General features: G+C 35.1%; 1 protein-coding gene across 1 annotated transcript in view; it reads left to right on the forward strand.

Annotated features, from left to right (window-relative positions):
- Window positions 1–21,906, forward strand: part of CCSER1 (coiled-coil serine rich protein 1) — a 637,592-nt gene that overhangs the window by 390,994 nt on the left and 224,692 nt on the right. Inside the window, exon 9 of the mRNA XM_027731767.2 lies at window positions 7,749–7,826. Within this exon, the coding sequence (XP_027587568.2) occupies window positions 7,749–7,826 (78 nt within the window). The remainder of the gene's footprint in view (window positions 1–7,748; window positions 7,827–21,906) is intronic.

Consider the following 21,906-nt stretch of genomic DNA (forward strand, 5'->3'; position numbering starts at 1 on the left):
CTGCACTCTGCCTAATGCGTGTGCTGTTAAATCTATGTGCCAAGTGACTGCTGCAGACATTAATCACATCCCACCGATGTCCCTGCGTGCACAGAGGGAATGGAAACCGCAATCCAAGAGATGTATTTCACAGGCAACACACTTAAACATCTCCACTTAGAGGCCTAAAGGACATGGTAGCATTTCACGTGGTAGGGGAGAAAAATATAACAAAAAATTAACAAGTGCTTTTGATACTTTCAAAAATTAATAAACTAACTTCCCCAAGAACAACTTTATATTAAATGTGTTGCAGAGTCATCTGTTAGTTAATGCTAGAGGATTTTCGTAATGCTGTAATTTTATGTTGTATTTGTTTAACCAGAGAGTTTTTCCTTTGATGAATGCTGATAGTCACAGAAAAAAGAAAAAAAAAAAGGGAAGAAATTATGGAAAAATAACCCAAACCCTTCAAAAACAGATGTTTTGGACAGACTGTGAAATTCTGTTTGTGTACCCATGCAGAACCTGTCAGCATTTAAAAACATGTACACCATGAAAGTGATAAATGTGGTAGCTGTGAAGAAGGATAAAGAGAAAAGCCTGAAGTTATAAATTGTGGTTTCTTTCTTTACCAGACTTGAGAGGTTTATGTTCATTTACATGTTAGCTCTGTGTTTGTGGTCACCACAACTCTGCCAGCTGAATCATGAGCATACCAGCTAGAGGTGATGTTGTGGCAGTATATTTTACTGAAAGCAGAAGCGCATAAGGAATAATCTATCCAATCCATTTTGTCCTACTCTAGGTTCTTAGAGTTAAATCTCGCTAGACTATGAGAAAAGTGCTACTCCAATGAGACAAATACTTGGAATAAATATGTTTATATCCTTGTTTAAGGGGTAGGATAGAGATTTTCAAAGTTGGAGTTGTTTCTGAAATACTTGAACATTAGTTTGCAAGGAATATAATTAGAGACTTTGTGTCTCATCTCCATTTTCAGCTCGTAAACATAAGAAAAGCAGAACCTAAATGGGGTAAAACCTTTTTATTCTGGATGACCAAGTACTTTACAGCTTATGGGTCAACACTTGGTTTGTACAAAAACAGTAACCAGTGGGGCTGTTAAATGCTTTAAGTAAATGAGAGCTCTAATTGAAGAGAATTTCATTGGTTTTTAGGTGATGTCCATTTAGATAAAAATGCTCAAGCATTGTGAATCAATGGTGTGCAAGTTGGATATTTGAACCTAAGTGTGTAGTAATTCAGTATTGTACCGAATACTCTTCACTGTTGTGGCCTCTGAAAAGGTAACTGAGCCCAGAAATTCCTATCTAATGTGAATGTATTGAAATTTAATGGTGTGAGGAAGACTGCTTTTCCAGGACATGACATTTAGGCTATGGATTTATGCAGCACTCCATAAGTCAGCAGGTGGCTTCACACATGACCTTAACAAATAAATCACCTATTTTCTACTTTTCTTCAAATATTTGTGGGATGATCAAGTCAATAGTACTAAGGTGGGTTTTGTTTTTTGCTGCTGTAAGGCTTAGTGTCCCAGTATCACAATTTCTGAGTTATCAGACTGGGATAATACTGACTCCTAGTCTTGTCTGTTGGGTGTCATATTTTGGGAAAGGATTGTATTTATCTAGGTGGTCCTAACAGTTTGTGAAGCAGTGATAATCCAAGTATATATGGATTGAGAGAGATAAAATTCTGTATTAGATGAGCTACTATAAGACTTACTAATATCTTCTTGGACATCTGGATGCAACCATAACACAAATTAAAACTAACAACAATGCTTATTAAAAGTTCAAAACTACTTGTAGAGATAACTTCTACATGAATTACTATGCTCGATATGTCAGCCTTGTGAAGGGTCATGACTGCACTAGTGCTTGTGTATTCTTTCCTTTCAAGGACCACTTTTCTCAAGTCATGGTTTTTGTTTTTCTTCTTCAGGTGTTAAGATTGTCATCACTTGTTATGACCATATTATTCACAGAGTGTGACCCTATAAATTTTTTATTGTTTTGCATTATTCAAAGCTTGCATGCCTATATCTGGGCCATATGTGAATGTGTGATCCTTGACTTTTTTTTTAATTTATTTTTATTTTAGAGATGTGATCACTAGAAAAAGTTCCTCTATACTTCTAGTGATGTGTTTACTTACATTTATGTCTAAAAGTAGCCATGAGAAATGTAATCAGTAAGGAAGTGTCTGCTTGCTATTCAGCTTTACTAAATGAGTGAATGATAAAAATAAGCAGTAACTAGGTATTGCTTTAAAATATAAATCATAAATTTTAACACCAGTTGAAAATGTAACCTTTTACTTTCCGTAACAGGAAATAATTAATCAAAATATATCAGTTGTTAAAAAATTCTCCTGATCCAAGAAACTCAATGGGTGTACTTTTTTTTTCATATAACATAAAGATATCTATATTTTAAAGCATCTTCTCAAGATGATTTTTAAAAATAAGTTCAAACACTCAGGTATATTTGCAAAATCCTTATCCTGACATTCTGGGGTCATCTCATGTCCCTGTAAAAATTTGTTGAATTTTGCAATACATACACAAGTGGTAATGGCAATGTTTATGATACAGCATGGTCCAGTCAAATAAATGAAATTCAGAAGATACAATTTTTAAGACTCTTTTCCTGTCTCTGACATTTGTCAGCTCAGTGGACGAGGAGATTCACTTTTTTTGTGTGTTTTGTGTTTCTGATTAGATAGACTGTGCTCTCAAAGCTTGGAATTGTATTTTATTGGTAAGGTCATGCAGCACTCAGAAAAACAGAAGAGTTTTTTAACTTGTGGGGCTGGGGTATGGAAAATTTAAGAAAATAATTGAGATAATAAGGATTTCAGAACTTTTAAAAAAATAGTAATAACCCTCTCTGGTTAGGATCTAGTAAAACTTTTCTGTATTGTGAGTAAGATTAGTTGGCGTGTCTTCAACAGGACTTGTAACTCTATTAGAGTTGAAACCTTACTAAATATTGTTGATCTTCAAAGAGCTGTCGTGAAGTGATTGTACTTTTAGAAACTGTGGGGTTTTTAATTAAATTTGGACTTGGCAATAACTAATTATTTAAATATTGCAAACTGCTTGGGGCCAGGCTTTTCTTAGCCTTTCTGATAGAAATCAAAACAGAAGGTTTGTTGTCTTTCATTCCAGATACCATACTTAGCATATGCACGGAACTTTGCCTTGTGTTTTACAAAAAAATTATAATAATTGAAAAACTATTTTGGTTTGTGTGAGTCCTATGTGAAAACTTTGAACTCTTCACTGAAATTCCATGTTGTTTTGGTGTTTGTTGTTTATAGTGATTTAACAGAACTATAACCCTCAATGAAATCTGTATTTGTGCATACTTGGATGCATTCCCACCAAGTTTTCCCTTATTTTTCTCCTGGTCAGTGGGCTAGTCTCCTTGGGGATGATCACACCCATTTGCCACTGTGATTCCAGAGTAATGCCTTGAAATTTGTTGTGGCTTTTGAGCACCTTAGTTCTCAGTACATTTGTCTGCTGAGTGTTGAACCAAGCTGTAGCTGTTTTCTCATCCTGTACTGAAGAGACAGCTTGGCTTTTTGCTGGGCTTCACAAAGCATTTTCAAGTGTGATGTGATTCAGCTGTACCACAGCTGATCACTAGAGCTATGCTGTATATGTTATGTTTTCTTCCCAAACTGAGATTCAAACCAATAGGGACTCAATTTCTATGGAAATAGCTGTCATAAAGTCAATTCTGTAGCTCATTGTAGTCTGTAAATTAGGTAGAATAGATAGTGAAAAGCAGGATTTTTTCTGTTTGTTGTCCCTTTGCTCTCACTGCCTAACTGCGGCTGTTGATTAAGTTTAATCCCAAAGCACATAAAAATTAAAAGATTTTGCATTTTTATAAGTCTTCTGAAGAACAACTTTTTTCTCCCCAGTTCTGTGGTGAACATAAGTTGCTATTCACAGTGGGGTAAATGCCTGAAGCAAGAGAAACAATGATTTGTAAGTTGTAAATCTGACCGCAGTGTTTATGACAGCCATAGGCTGTTTTGGATATATACTGAGAGAAAATGTAAAAAGACCACATTTGTTTTCATACAGTTGTACAATAATCTGTACAGACTATAGGAGAGAGAGAGATTGAGTCTTTTGAGTATTAAGAGATTTGAAGGCTAAAAGTTAATTTACGATATTATTCTTTTTTAATCTAAGTAAGAATAAAGGTGAAACAGCTAGGAGGTGAACAGGAAAACAAAAAAAAAACCAAACCACCTTTTAATATGCTATCAACTAGACAAAATAGATTCCTTAGGAGTGAAAGCCACAGCTGTACTGTCCTGTAGACTGCTGTTTCCTCTAAAACAGCTGGAACAGTAAATTTTGCTCTTTGATTTAGTATGAGCACTCAAGGTGATTTTCAAGCATTTTCTTTTTTGAATTTGCAATTAAACGAAGCACCACAAGTGGTCACCATGCTGTCACAGGTAAAGAAATGGGTGAGAGAATAGTCACAAAAAATAACTTTGACCTATTCACAGTCAAAGCTATGAAAATTGTTTCGATACTCTTCGGTTTGGAGAAGGAACATTTTAGAAAGCCAGTCTCATGTTTCAAGATTATTAACCTATATTGATTCCCTAAAAATAAGTAGTCTGGTAGTAACTGACTCGACTTCTTTTCTACTATTTGTCTTCCAGTGATGAAGACTAAGGCCTTTTCTCACTTACTCTTTTATTTCACTTTTCTACTTTAATATTTTTACTTAGATGTTATCAGCTGATGTCTGTTATCTTCCTATTTCAGCACCTTTTGGTGATTTATTATAAGCATAGTAATAAAATAGTAAGTATTCAAACAATTACACTCTTGTAGTAGAGGTAGTAGTTTGAGATATAAACTACATGTGAACTTATTTTAATGTGAAGAAATAGATAGGAACATGATCCTTATTGGTCATGGTCTAATGCTTTTCACTAAGGCTGTTGAAATACTAGAGTCAGTAATCTCAGTAATTTAAGCAACTGCAAATGATTGAGAAAATGTCCTTCCACATAGTTTTTCTCTCTCTCTAACCCTAACACATTCACGCTCTCAAACACACACACATGTGTACGTGAGAGGGAGGGGTGCAATGAATGTTGCTGGTAATGTTGCTGTTAGGATTGCTGACAGCTCTTCTTGCCTTTTCAGTAATTAGGATGAACCCAGGGAATAAAATTTTTTCATGCTCTTATCCATATCACCTGCAAATGTACTTTCATACTGTTTATTTTAGTAAGAAAGAATAACAACACACAGAATGGTAATGCTCTATCTTAAAAAGTCCTAAAAATATTTTTAAAATAAATTATTTGGTCCCTTCTTGGTCTTTAGAGAGGCAAAGGTACCTATTTTGTTTACGCCATAAAGAAAAAGGATAAGGAAGAATCTATTTGCAGTCTTGTTACTACATAATATCTTGTAGAGAAGGTGGAGCTGACTCAGACAAACACAGAGAAAGGGCAGAAAGCAGGAGAATGACAACTGAACCTTCTGTGGTGCCAAGAAATCTCTCAAAATAAAAATTGTGGCATTAAGGAATCCCCTTGTACTGTGTTTTGACTTTCTCTAAATCCTTACTTTGTAACACAGACTTACGAAAAAGCTTTTGTGAGCTTTTTGATGTTTGGGGAGAAGATGATAGAGTGCAGCATTTGAAGTTAGTGGCATCAAGACTGGATCACGTGTGGAAAAAGTCACTAATTATTCAGGTCCACCAGGAAGCCCCTGGAAGAAGGCAACTTTGGTGTTTTAAAATGGCAAAAAGGTCTCAAGGAAGTTTAAGGACTTGAAAAACCTTAAAAAAATGCTTTAAAGTGTTACTTTATAATAGTAACTGTCTCTGTGAGTAATGATGTGAAGGCAATAGAAGGCTGCTGTGGAAATATATGTCCAGATAACTTACTTCTTTGTTATGAATTAATGTTAAAGTGTGCTACCCGGCTTGTAAAGATTTTTCATTTCCTGTTTTGCCATAATTGAGAAAAAGGAAGAGGTTTTAGTTCCAAATGTATGTTTGCAGTATCTGGGCACCTGGAAATTTTCAGTCTTTCCCATTTGTATTAGTTAGCTTACTAAAAAGTAAATAAAAAGTATTGCCACGTTAATGTGGAGTCAGAACTTGGATGTATTAAAAATGGATCTCACTACACATATGTAGTTAAATGAGCAACTCAGGGAAAGAAGCGGATTTTGTTATTCCAGCCTTTCTAGATTTCCTAGTTAATTGGTTGCCTTAATGAATGTTTTGGCTTCCTCTGTGTTTTTATCCCCTGTTTCTTCAAAACATATATTTGTCAATCCACAGAGAAAGAACGCAAATGTTAAATTTGATCAGATGCACAGTTTAATCCTAGTATTGGTCCAATCATAATGTTACTCGAACATCCAGTGTCTGTATCTGTGTTTGTAGCTAGAAAATTCATGGAGCTTCTGAGCAGTAAAATGTGATTAAATAATAGAGTAAATATGTAATAATAGCTGTTTTTTAAACACGTAAAAATGCTGTAGGCACTGCACTAGTAAATTCAAACCTCGAGAAGATGAAGCTTTTCTGTCAGAAGTGAGATTGCCTTTTTTATGAATTCAGTTTTAACTCTAATTACATCAGCAAATTGGGGCACAAGTATCTTATACAAGTGAAGAGATGAGTCTGAATTCTGTTTCCCCCCACCCCTTGTTTAAAGGGTTGAAATAGTGGAGATAAGGGTTACTTAGATGTTGATGTCTTCCTATTGTTTATTTAATATAGTAGTGTACATATCTTGCCTTGAAATGAGTAACAGGAGAACTTGAGAGTCAATTTACTTGAAATTCAGTTTAAACAAATTCTGTTTTATTGTGATACACACCTGTCTGTAACATTAAAATACACTTTTGTAGATCTTGAGGAATTTGAGTCCAAGATAATTATTTTGTATGGATACAGCTGAAAAATAAAACTGTATCAGTAAGTAGTAAAACATAAATCAATACAGTAAAGGACTTTACTGATTCTCCTTCCCCTCCTGTGTGCCTTTTCCTGCCTTACCCCACATATTTACAGCTGTTTCATATGCTTTCTCCTGGAACCTAAAGTAGTATACATACAGGTTTGATGAGGACCAACATTTCTGCTTAGTGATGAGTTTCAAATGAAGTATCAAAAGCAGCAAGATATCTTTGCTCAAACCTGTCTCAGAGATTCCATGTCACACTTCCAAAAATGATTGAGGTACAGAGGGACAAGGATGGGAAAAGCAGAAACTAGTACAATATTGCGTTTGCATGAGGGGAAAGGAAGTCATCTCAGCGTTGTGATCTGCAGTGGAGTTTGCATATTCCTTAATGTTTCTTAAAAAAAAAAAAAATTGTTTCTTTGCTATTGGAAGGGTGCTGGTGTTTGCAAGAGTTCCTACAGCTACTCAGTGCTTTGTAGCTGTATTTGCTGTGCTCTGTATCAGGTTTCAGTGACATCCTTCTTGTGGGCTCAGCTGTACTTCATAGTTGGACTGTCTGAGTTCACCCTCTGTTTAAGAGAAAGAAAAATTTATAAAGGGATATAACAGTTAGGAAATCAACCTCCCTGTGAGAATAGTGCCATACTAAATCTATATCCTAACAACTGTCCATGCATGACTTTTAAATTTATCTGGATATTTGTAGCTGTAAAGCCAGTGAGGAAAAACATGACTTACCTGTGCAATGTTATTTTGTTTTACAGGAAAAGGCTCAGTGCTTTCAGAAGGCTCTTCCTTCCCAAGCAGATAAATCCACGCAGACAGAACTTGTATGCCATGATGTAAGTAGCTGTATTAAACAGTATTTTTTTATCATCTTTATGGGTGTTCAGACTTCTGTCAGCTGGTTTGCCTCTGCTGCTGTTGTGTCCATTTGGTGATACTAAAATACCTTAGGAAACATGAGAAGATAATTACAACTACCTGTCATCACACCAATGCCCTGCTAATTTTAGGCTTTACAAAGAGCTGAGAAATAGCATAAATTAATGTGGAGGGTATCTATTAGTGGATTGTAATTGTTTTTTCAGTATTCATTTGCATACTTACTGACACTTTAATTAGGTTATTATGTTTATAATTGCTGTATGCTGTCCCAACAAGATTTGAATTTTGGAAGATAATGGAGTAAGTACGATTTTGCCAAGTGATCTTAAAATTCCATTTCCTGAAGAGCATCTCTCAGAATTTCTCCTAGAATGTGAATTCGTAGTATGTATCCTCATGCAAGAAGGTAGTCAAGGAATATTCCTTAATTGTAGAAATATTTTTTCCCCCAGTTTTTCTAACTACAAGTATTTTGTCTGTGGGATGTTGCTTAAATATATGCAAGAGATTCACTTGTATACGTTAGCCTTTGAATAATCTTTGATTAAGAATGCCACTATGTGGAATATTTAGCACAGTTCTGTTTTGTGATCTGAGCAGTTTAACAGTAATTCTTGCCAAAAACTGTTCTGCAAAATAAGGCTATGGCTGTGCATTGGTATATATCAACATGCTGATTCAAATTTATGAAGAGAATGATGGAATTAAAGCAGGTTTCGAAGCCTTCCTTTTGGTATGTTTTGTGTCAGTGGAGCTTTAAAGTTTTTTCTTCTGAGTCTTTGCATAGTTTTCTTAAAATAGAAACGTAAAAGTTTCATGTTCTAATCTGAAAAGTTTTTGAACCAAAGTACGCTTCAGTGTTTTTTTTCACTCTTTTAAGCTGATTCAAGCCAGGAGTACTAACATTTCTTTTTAAATAAATACATTGAACAAAACCGTAGTTATAATTATTCTCCTTATATGTATTGCTCAACAATTGTGGTTTGTTAGATGGGTTTTTTTGAGTATTTTCTTATTTAGGGCAAATAAATCAGTACTTTATTCAATGTACCCATATGCACTGATTTCGTGATTTTGGTTTGCTGAATATGAACTCTTATGTTCTATTTTGTCTGTGAAATAATGTCTGGTGGAATTTACTGAAACTTTGAGGTATGTATATATTACTGGTGAAAATGACATAATATTCAAAAATAATTAAAAACATTTTCGTATGTTGCAATTATATATCCATTTCTTCTGTGAGTAATTATCCTTAACAACTGCTTTCTTATATCTTGGATGTCAAGTAAAAGTCTTCCACTAAAAATGTTAAAAAGCAATATGTAAGATTTGGGGGTTTTTTGTGTTGGTTTGTTTGGTTTTGGTTTGGTTTGGTTTTTTTAACAGGTATGACTTAAGCATTTGATTGTTCTCTCCCAAATCAAATATGTGGTACTTACCCTGGAGAGATTCCTGCTGTTAGCAGATTGTATCTTTTTTCCCTTTTTTCAGTCTGCGTTCCCTTGGAGTTTGAGAGAGGAGGTGTTCTATCAATAAAATAAAAAATATTAGAACTCCCTCTCCCAAACAGGTACAGGTTTCTGGCTGAGATCTGAGTATTAAACATAATAATAACAACAGTAAGTCAAATAAATCCATTTCTTTAGCAGCATCCTCTTCAACATTAGCAGAATGCATTTTTTAAACTTTCCTGGTTAAAATGTCTCTTACTTTGTCATGGTTGCAATAATATATTTTTTTTAAATAGGCTGTTGCAATGCAAGAACAAAAGGAAATGTGGAATGTTTTTGTATGGAACAACGCCTCACCTGTATTTATCTGGTACAGAGTATTTGTGCAAATTCCATTTCAGGGAATTGATTGCAGAGAAATTTGAATTAATATGCAGGAATAAGACAAGCCTGCTATCATCACTGTGAAGGGAATTGAGTGAAGAAGGATGTGCAAATAAATAGTATAAACACTTTTTGTAATATTGTTAAAACTTTTTACTCTTTTATTTTTTGGACTGTGCAGCTTTTCTTCAGAGGATAGCTATTAATGATCGGTTCAGCTGTGTTTCTGTGGAAACTAAGTGGCAATTACATTTGTATTCTTTGCTTTTGTATGAGATTTTAAAGATCAAGTTGTTACTGTGGCAAGTAGTATCTGTTCATCATTTTATTCAGGATGTCAGTAAATGTGTATAACTACAAGAACATTGTGCTATTATGAAATAAGATTCAATAGAAAAACATAAAACAGACCAGAGAATACAAGATATATTCTTCACTCCATTAGTCGCACAATCTGAGAAGAGTATACATTGAATACTTAAGATCTAGTTTAAGAGGTAAGCAGAAAATTTAAGTTCATTTCATCATCGTTACAGAGTTGCTGCTTTAATTAAAAAAACCAACAAAAATTAACCAACCAAAAAAATAACCCTCATGTTTTTCATTTTTCCTTAATTCAACTTTGGAAGCAAATAGTAGTTAGGAATTTGCGTAGCATTATTTCATAAATGTTGTACAAATGTTGGTATTCACTTCATAGTATAATATTTCAGAAATGCTTAAGATAGTGCCATTGTGAATGGCTTGTTTTATATTCTCGTATATTTGTTCGTTTCACTGTATAATCTTAAAAGTTGCCTATTTTGCAGTGCAAAAAACTGAGACAGGTTAGCCCCAAAATAAAGCAATGCTTGGGGTTTTTTGACTTCTGGACAATGTCTCCAGTAGTTAAGAGACTATTCTTTAGCCTTGGAATTCATTTAGATGTGTCATTAAAAGTAAATGGAAGTTCTGACTTTGACTTAGATGAGGAATTAATCCTTTTGTCCATAGGGTGTACAGTAATGAAATAAAGCTGGAGGCTAATCTATATTTAGGAAGGAATGGGTGAAGAAATGAGGAAGTGCAGCGTTTCAAAGGGAAGAAATGTTCTTGTTTCTGTGGAGCTGCTCTGATGAAGCTTAAACAGTATTAAGTAAATGTTTATGTGTTTGAGAGGTGATGGAATTTGATATATTGTATTTTATGTTAGCAGCCATAACATAATTACAGTCAGATTCTGGCTCTCAAGATGATCAGTAAAGTTTGGATCATACAATCTCCTGCAATACCTTTAAATTGCTGGATAATACTTCTGATAGATTTCTCTGTTTTTTTCCCATACAGCACACTTAGATTTTTCAACTGAAATTGCTTTACAGTACTGTATTAGTAAGCAAGTGGAAGATAAAGTCTGTAGCAGTAAAGATAATGTTTCTCATAAAGAACTGTTTGAACTGGAAAGCACACTGTTTAATGTCTTTTCTATATTAAAATGATCTAATAGAAACAATTATGGAATTAAAACATAAAGTTTAAAATAATTTTTGATAAGGATGAAAGAGGTCTTCCATGATGAGAAATGCTACTGTGTTCTTAAGTGATTAACATGACCACTTTGCTGCTTGAGTAGATTGAAAGTAAAATACCAGCCCAACTACCCTATGTATTCAATGGAAGACATTAGAAAGTAATCAGGGTTTCTTAGAAGGCTTTGTACTGCAGAATGTCAAGGGATCTTCATCTTGTGATAGTCCTAAATTTATTCTGTTTTCCAATATGTCTACTGAGAATCATTTAAAACGCACTGGGAGTCTTGCGTAAAGAGCCATGTGCACAACAGATTGATGTCAAGGCTGCTAAATAATAAATTATTAATGTGTCTTCAATAATCAATGCTAGTTTAACCTCCTTCACCTTTCTGTGCTTGCAGAGTCTTATTTTATTGAGAGATCAAGGCATAATTTCTTCCATGTCGATCAGGTTGCTAGAATGGACCAAAAGATGAATAGATACAGTCAACTAGCATTGGGACTGATTACAAGATTATGTTAAGGGATACAACTCTAATAATGGCTTCTAGCTAAATAAGTAGTCCAAAGTATCATGCAGGCGTCACACAAGCACGCTGCAGCATGTGCCACTGCTAATGCATTTTCATTAAAATGTGTCTCAGAAGCGGCATTAAACAATCACAGTACACTTCTCATTTCTGTCACCAAAAGAAGTCCAACTCGGCACCACTTTGTCAGTCTTTATCAGTCTTCAGATGAAAAAGTTTGTACTTAATTTTATTCTCCACAGAGTAGAAATTCTGAAGAACTGACATGATTTCTGCAGAGTCTTTTCTGTGCTTGCCTTGTGCTGTTATTACAGCTTTCACATCTGAGAACTGCTATTCTCTTTGTTCTTTGTCTTTCATACTGAGAGTAAAGCTGATGTAAACAGGTTTTGGACTGGTCCTAAACTCATTCCATATTTAATGAGAGCTTTTTCCAGTTTAGTGATCCTTACGTTTTGTATGATGCTTCTAAAATCTTAGACAACAAACTTGTGTGGCATTGCTCGCAATCTGCTACAGTTTGATTTGCATTGCTACAGACAAAAATTACCTTTCCTTGGTGATCACCAGCATTGTGTTTATAACAATGCTCTGTGATATACCAGAAGGCACTGACTTTTATCACCTGTACAATCATGCACTATTAAAATCCATACTGATAAATGTTTTAGGGTAATTGTTTTGTAGCTTGCTGTGAATTGCCTTCGACATTGTGCCTCCTTTACCCTCTTAAAGCCTGGGTACTACTTTTTCTAGAGCCTCTGAGTTTCACTGGGAGGGAGTGGAAGATATGGAGGTGGATGCTCTAACTGTTCCCCTCCACCTCCCTTCTATGCTCCTTATCCTCCCTGGCAGCCAGCCAGCGTAGCTTATGGATGCTGTGAAGGGACTGCGTTGCATTGTCCTCTACTTTAGGAGGGCAGGGGAATAGAATACTGAAGTACTTGAACTTCTTGAACTTTCCAGTTTAATCTAAATACTTTCCTGCCCACAGTATTGCATAGTTTGTTGCAACGTGAAATGAGTTGTATTTTGCCATTTAAACTAGAAAATGCATCCTACTTCTGCTTCCCCTCCTCGCCTTGGAGACTGATGTCCATCTGCTATTGCATCTTACCACTAGATTATTCTTCTACATTTATTTCTTATTTTCTCTCTCAGTTTATTTTCTAATGTATACAGTGAAATATCACAAACTTATGCATAATATACCTTTGTCTAATGCAATTTTTTTTAATAATACCTTTAGAAATCAAACAAGCTGTTAACTATTTTGATATTTGCTTTGGTTGTATGTCTATGTACCTATTCATATCTGGATATCCAAGTTGTTCTTGACATGCTACATCCTTTCCTACAACTTCCTATAGAAATCATTTTCTTATGTGCAGTTTCCTTTTTTTTAGTATACAATTTCAAAATACCATTTGAAAATCCACATATGTTTTAAGGTGTCCTATTTATGCAAATTGTCAAACTCTTCATCCATTAATAGTGAAATGTTATGCTGAAACTTTTTTTTTGGTTTTAATGATTACCTTCCACCAACCCTGACCAAACACACTGCTTCCCCATCAAACCCCTATGTACTTGGTGTTTGAATTCCATTCAACCATGAAATATTGAAGATGAAAGATTTGTTACACCTGCTCACAATGGGGATAAACAGTTCAAGTTACTGGTGCTGAACTTGCCAGAGGACACATGTGCTGAGGGTTTGGTGTCTGTGGTGCTGTGCAAAAAGTGATACAAGTTTTCACATAAAGAAACTTCAAAAGTAACTGGGTTCTGGGACAGAAACTGAGACTTGCCATATGGAAAAGACAGGCTTCTACTAACCACTTTAATTCTGTGGCAGATTATCGGTAGGTTATTATGCATTTAATTTTGCCACCTTTAGGAGTGAAGAACAATAAAATTTGTGTCCCGTGTAGTGTGTAGTTGGTATGAATGATCTTTAGTTTTGATTTGTGGCATGCAAGTTGGTTTCTGGCTGCCTGTGTAAATAAACTGTGTACCGCTTCAATATTTGTAGTAGTTTGTGGTTTGAGGATATAATAGCTGTTTCCTTGTAGACCCAAACTTAATATAATGCTGTAGTCTCTGTATCTCTAAAACACTGTTTTCCTGTAATATACTCTTTATAAACAGAGCAGTGTTCTTCTTGCTGGTTAAGTTTTCCATCTTTCTACTTATTCTACATTTTTCTGTCATAAACTTCTTCTGTCTTGATATCTGCAGTTACGCTGCTGCTATCTTGCTTTTAAAGTGCAATAAAATATGAGGTATATAGAAATATTGACCAAACTTACTGTCATTAACTTTGGCTTAGGTGTCTTGGCATGGGGGAGAGAAGAAAGGGAAGAAGCAAAGAAGGGTGTTTAGTTATTACTACTTATTCATCCTAGAAGTTTTTGTTTGTTTGTTTTGTTTTGTTTTTTAAGACATAGCTTTTCCCACTTTTTCTGCTTTAGCTCCATGACTGTGTGCCCGTTATAGTTCTCCAGAAGTTTACTTTTTCACTTTATATCTGTAAACTATAACCATTTTGTCTCATTTCTTGTTTTACTTTAATTTCTGTACTGTACTTAGGAGTATGACTTACCGACATTTTATTGCAGTAGTGTATTTTCAGCGTGTTATAGTTACACTGTTTCTATCATAAAGATGCTACCAGACAGTTCATGACATCTCTCAGCATGAAATAAATGAGAGTTAGCCCTAGAATTAATAGCATGTTCTTACTGTATCCACTCTGACCTGTTACTCTAAGGAGAGAAAGAAATAGGATAATGAAAAACAAGATGTTTCAATAGTTTTTATTTGATTTAAATTAAAAAGACATCCTTGTTCCACCAGATTATACCTTGCTGACTCATGCATTATGCTGAATACTAACAGTGTCCTGTTTGTAAGGCTGGAAAATAGCAGCACTGAAGCCTTTTCAGTGTTGTTCAAAAGAGTGAAGTGGGAATTTAGCGAAGTGTGCTCAAAAACTGTCAAAATTCTAAAAAATAGTAAGATTTTGCAATAGCCTTTGAATATATTTTCTTAAAAATGAGAAAAATTTTGTTTCACCTTGAAGAAAAGATCAACAAAGAAAATTGAAAAATAAGGTATGGATAACCACTGCATTATAAGACATATGTATGGGTTTTGTTGTCTTAGTACATTTGGAGTGAGTGTTTTTTAATACAAGATGATCTGCTGACGCAGTTTTACCGTAATGTGGAAGTGGTTTATGTTGTATGTAGGTTTCCTTTATTAGCATAGACTAGCTCATTCTGGTGACCTTTTTCCAGTACAAACATGGCATCTCTTGTATGTAACTGTTTTCTAACTAGAACCGTGTCATACACAAGCTGATGAGTCATATTTCTGGTTTTGTCTGCCTTGTCACTTAATTTGTTGATATGTTGATGATTAGTGTGAAAGAAGCTTTATTATTACATGCTACCTGCATGACTGCATACAGCAGAAACAATCATTTTTCATTTAACCTTGTGTTGCCATCAAACCATGCATCACTAAGATTTCATTTCATTTTTTTTTTTTTTTTTTTTTTTTTTTTTTTTTTGTTTCTTTGTTTGTTTTTAAAGGCCCTGTGGAACTCTTCATGTTCTGAAGGCTTAGTTTACAAACCTATCAGCATCTCATTGGTTCCATCATTATTAAATTAAAAAACAACATCTGGACACTCTGCACTTATGGATTTAATTATATTCTGCTGTATATGAAATGAACTGCAAGTCACCATTGCTGGCAAAATTCTACTACTTATCGTAACATTTGTATTATGAACAGTCAAACCACTTTTTTTTGGCAATATCTTCATTATTAAATGTATCTATGAATAAATTATTAGTAAGCCATCACAAAGTTATTATCTGAAATAAAAATTGTTCTTACCATTTTGTGCATTCAGTCATCCATTGGTGATTCACTGTAACTAAGAAAATCCTTTGCTGATGCTTGTCTCAGAGATTGAAAAAAGTGTCTTTAACATCTGGAAACCTGAGGAAAACATTACTTTTTAAAACATGTATTTTTTTCTTCCAGTAGCAATACTTTTGCACCAATTGTGAATACAGGGTCAGGACCTTTCAGTATGTGATCTATCTGATGAATGTTCATAATGATGTATATAATTCTTATGTGGGACTCAAGAGACATTTCTGTAGGGTATTAGGTAAGCTTTTAGAAGGCCAGAATTTACCCATCTTTATCCCAGGAAATAGGAGAGCTGATCCTAAAAACATACACTGATTTTTTTTTTAATCCATTGGAATAATGGCTTTACTGTCTATCTAATTTTCCTGCAGCTTCTAAGAGACATTGCCAAGACAACATTAATGTGAGCAAAGTAAATGTTGCGTTTGCTGGACATGACTGTGCTACTTGAGTTGATAGTAGTTGTTGTCCAGAGAGGGTGGGGTGGGGAAGGGTAATTCCTAGTTCATGGCATTATTAAGCAAGAAACCACAAGCAAACAGTGAAGTTCACCACAAACCCTGTCACCACTATTAGTTGCTTCGGCGTAACCTTACCCAGGAATGGCTTAATTCACCTGAGGATGTACGCTACACCCACCCTTACCAGGTAAGATAAGAAGGTGCTTGTGCCAGCAGTATTCTTTAACCTTTCCTGCTAATACTTTTTCTTACTAAAAAGATACAATACTTGAATCTTATTCTTCTGCCATTTCAATCAGGCCTCATAGTATGTAGTAAGAACAGTTACTCAGCTGGAGCAACTGTTAGGCACCTGTACCTTTAATTTCAAACAGAGGACATACTGCGCTGATTTAAAAAAAAAACATTTCTGCAGTTTTTCTTAAATGGAGCTGAACTGAAAATAAAAGCATTCAGCAAAATATTCATTCAGGATCTTTAAAGCAAATGAACCTTCTTCATAGGTGATGTTTCATTATGTTGTCTGAAATTCTTTACCACTTAACATAGTGTTATTGTTTATCAGTCTTATATCATCTTTTCTTCTTTGATCATAACGGTCATCTTTGGCATCCTCTCTTGCCCTTTTGGTCAGGCTGCCTGAAACTTCTTTGTGGGTTTAATTGTGTAGTTCTTACTGTGTTTGTTGGAAGTATCTTGTAAAACCAATTAGTAGCAAATGCATAATTTAAAGAAACTATAGAAATGAACATGTGCATGTTATCTTTTTGAACTTAACCTGTTACCATTCTTCCTTCTCTTCCTTGGTCTAGAAAATCCTTTTTGTAATCATTGATGAGCATAGAAATGTCTACCTCTTGCTGCTGTTATGATTGACAAGTTCTATTCAAACTTCAGGGAGACACAATCAACACTTTATATACATAAGCAAGACCTTAATGCTAGTTTAATTAAACTCTTAACAGTCTGATCAAAGATTTTTTAAAAATTATTGTTGCAGTACAGAGTGGTACTAGCACATCTAGTTGAAAAAAATAAAAAAATTAAATGTACATAATGTTCCCAGTACCTGTCTCTTTCGTTGATGTATTGCTCACTCTTGCACAGACTCTTGTGATCTGAAGTCCAGTGGCTTCTAGTTGGTTGTGGGAGTGGGAGCATTACAGTAAATCTGCTATTACAACTCCTTGGAAAGGAGTCTGATAATAATGTTGATTTCTTTCTCCGCATTCTGGAATCCAGATGGAATCTCTCTAATATGTTTGTTAACATGTTGTACACCTTGCTCTTTATCATTGGTTGCAAGTTTGTGTGGTATCTCTGTTATCCTTACAATTGGTTTTACCATGCTCCAAAGATTTCTTTCCTTTGATGGTGAGTAACTTCATAGTCCTGGAGCTCTAAAACCTGAACAGCTGGTGCAAAAAGGTGATAGTAACTTGGTCATTAGATAACTGCTATTTAGAGCTTAAGTAAAATATCCTACAAATATCCAGAAATAAAATATTCTGTAAATATCCAGGCAGGCCAGGCAAAACCAAATCTTGATGCCTGTGTCGTTAGCTTGATCCAAAGCCTGCACCTTGTTCCAAGCAATGGCAGCACCGTGTTAACAGAGATACAAGGCTAAAACAGTATTGGCAAAATACTTTGTTCTCATTCTCAGCATTGGCATTTAACAAGTACAGGAGTTTGTTATTTTAACTAGCACACATTGTTTTTCTCTATTTGATGCATTTCAAGTGATACCAGATAACCTGAGTTTGCTTTCAGTGCTTTCCTCCAGGGACTTGTGAATGTGCGAATGCAAGGCTGTTTCACACAGCATAGGAGGGGGAAAAGTAGAAATTGAGGACTGAAAAGTAACAAAGGTGCAAAAATGTTACATCTAGAGCAAATATTCTGTGGTAAATGTTGGAGAGGCTGAGAAGGAACATGAGTGATTTTAAGAGGAGTCAGATTAAGCACTCAGAAAGGAAGATGAGTCTCAAAAAGCCTGGGGTAGGATAGAGAGGCAAAAAGGTTACATTCTGCTTGAATTGAAGGGAGTTTTTTTTTCAGTCAGTGTTTTTTTTTTTGTTTGCCTTTTTCTTTTAATTTGATCTTCTGAAGCAGTTTCAATATGAAAACACAGAACAGTGTGAATACTGACATAGGAAGTATTCTGCTGTACTTCAATAAGCATTTGGGCCAGTAAAGAATTCCTGTAGCTTACAATGTTTACAAAAGGTGTTAAAAATAATTTGTAACATAATCATTGAGGCTGTTTGTGGACATAGATGCTGTGTGCATCGTGGGCATAGGTGAAAGAGCTGGAAATTTTGTTTTTCTTGAGTAGATAGGACATTAATGGCTTACTTCTGGAGCTGAGTTTACCCAGTGTTGACCAGTAGTTTTTATGTATATTTACAGTATTTGGTCACTTAGATAATAGTTTAAACTGTTCAGGATACTTTAGACTTTTATGTAAGTGCTAAAAGTTAGGAGGACAAAACCAACATATAATATGTGATGTGTTTTACTAACAATAGAAACAGAAAATGCCATTTCTATCTCTGACCTATTACTAGTATTTTCTCAATAGAAATGCAGTGAGAAGTATATCCAGGCTGTGTACTCGTCCTTCATTTTAATACAGTGCTCTTTTAGTACTCATTTATTCATTTTTAGTAATGGAAACTTCTACTTTTTAAGAGTCAACAGAATATTAACATTAATGATAAAACAGCAAGAAGGAACATGAAGGGAAAGGATTATAAATGATATTTGGGGAATAGTAATATGTTTCTTTTGTAGTGTACAAAAAGGCATTAAATTTAAAATGAATCTACTGGATATAGCAGCAATAAAAGAAAAAAAAAGTTCTGTTTGATTACTAGCAAATGCATTGCAAAAAACCTTATAAAGATATATTTTTGTGTGTGCATGTATTAAATCATGCTGAAGATGAAAGTGCACGAATTAAATACCATATTACAACTTTATATTCAGTACTAGCTTCATTACTTTCAGGGAGATTTTTATTCATCTAAAAACATAGGAAAAGCTTGGTGGTGCTGTTAATGATAACTTTAATGATAAAATTAAGTGGTACCTTTGTATTTGATACTAAAGTAGAGGGGCTTGATCTGTATTGTGTAATGGTGCATCCATACTATATAAAAATTTGCAGAGAAATGCCAACACCTGCACTGACATATTACATTTTAAGCAATGAATGAGGAATACACAACTGCAACAGAGGAGCAGATGATAAAGGCGGTAGGACCTTCCTATCTTAAATATATGAAACAATTTTAAGTGAACACATCAAAGATGTGAGCTTTCCAATGTGCAAGTATTAGAAAGTGTCCATGTGAATATCTCTGTGTGTATGTGTGTACATCTGTATTTCATCTTCCAGTCTGTTAAATGATAAGGGAAAAAAGATTAATGTGGAGACAAATCTACTACTAGAGTCTTGTCAGGTTATGAATTAATTCTGCAAAGATAACCCCTAAGAAATTGCCAAATTTCAGCTTTTGCAGAAATAAAGACAACATGAAGAAAGAGAAGTTTCACTAACTTGAGCGAAAGCTTGCAAATGGACCAATTCAATGATTCAGTCTGGCTCAATGAAGCCAACTTTTGAGATTCTGTATGCTTTGCAAGCATCCGGGTACCCTGAGAAAACTCAAGTAGTAGCGGAACATGATTAAAAGTCCTGAGACTAATGATGAATAGTTGGCTTTTCAGGCATTTTCATGTATCTACTTATACTCCTACTGTCACAAGTTTTTTTTTTCTTTTAAGGGCTTGTGGAACTGTCCCCTCCTGACACTGGAAGTTGCTTATTAGAGAACAATAGCTAACAGGCTAGTTTCTTGCCAAAAGCTTGTTCATATATATATGTAGAGCAAAATAAACCCAGGGATTTTTAATCATTTTGATAACTGGACAGAAGTGAGCCCATTTTTTTCTATGTGAGAAGCTCTCTGAATTGCAAAGCTAAATATAATATGAGCTGAAGCCACAGGTAACGTTACTTATAGGACTCTGGAAATTATGAGAGCTTCTCAATGAACCTGAGGCATGGCTAAGAGGTTGTGTCATTTGTTATTTCTTGGTTTTCAATTGGGATCTGGAACTGAGGGTCTTGACTGTGCTTTGGGAGACACTCCAGTGTGGGCTCTCCATGGGCTGCAGTTTCTTCAGGGCATATCCATCTGCTCCAGTGCAGTGCTCTCCGCAGGCCACAGTGGATTTCTTCTCCAGTGTCTGAAGCACCTTCTCTCCCTTCTCTGCTGACTTTGATGTTCACAGAGCTTTTTCTCACCTTTTTTTTCCTTTACTCCTCTGCTCCCTGATGTTTTACCCTTTCTTAAATGTTTTCACAGAGGTGCCACCAGCTTTACAGATGCTCGCAGTGTCATTTGTGCGGGTCCATTGTGGAACTGCCTGGAAGCATTTATGTCTGGCACAGGGCAGCCCATGATCTTTTCTCACAGAGGGCACCCTGCAGCCCTCATTTTGCCAACACCTTGCCACATAAACTCATTGCAAAAGCAACAAAAGCAAAGCATAACCCCGCAGCTGACCTGAATGGGATGAACGTTAATAATCTTATAATTGGTTTTCTTTATGTTAGGAAAATGCTTCCATGGAGTTACAAATCTGTTAATATGTGAGTATTGTAAAATGGTTGATTAGATGTGTGAGTTTAGCTCCATAGCAAATTCAGAAACTAGTGAAACAGCATAACTTGTGTTCCAAAATACCTGGATACACTGCGATTGGTGGTGTTGGTGATGACTGTAGTGAATTCATCCATCAACTTGCATTTGTTTTTCCCTACAGGAGCTGGGCATTGTGTTGAGTGTATCATTCAGGTGGTCCAAGCCTCAGAAAAAGAACAGAAAAAATTACAAATAGTATTCTATTTAATTATGTTCTTAGAACAGTTAGTCTCCATGAATTACACAAAAACATGGAATGGATTAGTGTTGCATTTTATATTACTATTTTGGAAAAATCTTTGACCTAGTGATGTACCACATTTTTATTAGTGTATATGTGGTGATACTTCATCACAATTTTTGTTGAATCTGTACAACACTTGAGAGTGTGCAAGCTTGATGTCAATCACGTAGGAGTTTAGCAGCAGGCAGAGTTTGCCTCCCAAATTTGAGCCACAAATTCTGTGGTAGCCATTTCACAAGCATCTGTCAAACACTGGCTATTTAATATGTGGGAATAAACTGCTTGGCAACAGAAAAATAGTCTCTTTTAAAAAGTTGAATAAAATGTGTTTGCATGCATTGCTTATACCTGCTCTTCTATTGCTACAGAAGTTAATTTTCAAATCTTTTAAAACAGTACATATATGAACTCAATAGTAACTTAAACAGTAAAACCTTTCAAAATTGCCTTCTTCTGGAACTCCAAGATGCAAATTGAGTGATCTGACTGATGAAATAACATGGACAAGTAATGTGAAAGAGGAAACAAAAACAAAACTAGTGAGGACAAAGAGGATAATAAAACCTGTTATGAATTTGTCAGTCTGCCAACATTCATCCTGGATTTTCCTTACTTTTTATTTTCCTTTGCAACAAATATCCTTGGAGACCAGTTGGTATGTCTTGTGAAGTTCCTTATAGCTCAGTGCTCTTTCCCAATATTGACCAGTAGTAGAGAAAAAGCAAAACAAAAAAAAACCAAAAACCAAGAAAACCCCACAAGACTAAACCCAAACAATTAAAAA

This window comes from Pipra filicauda, unplaced genomic scaffold (genome assembly GCF_003945595.2).
Source record: "Pipra filicauda isolate LSUMZ 115617 unplaced genomic scaffold, ASM394559v2 scaffold111_size4109106_pilon, whole genome shotgun sequence".
Lineage (NCBI taxonomy): Eukaryota > Metazoa > Chordata > Aves > Passeriformes > Pipridae > Pipra > Pipra filicauda.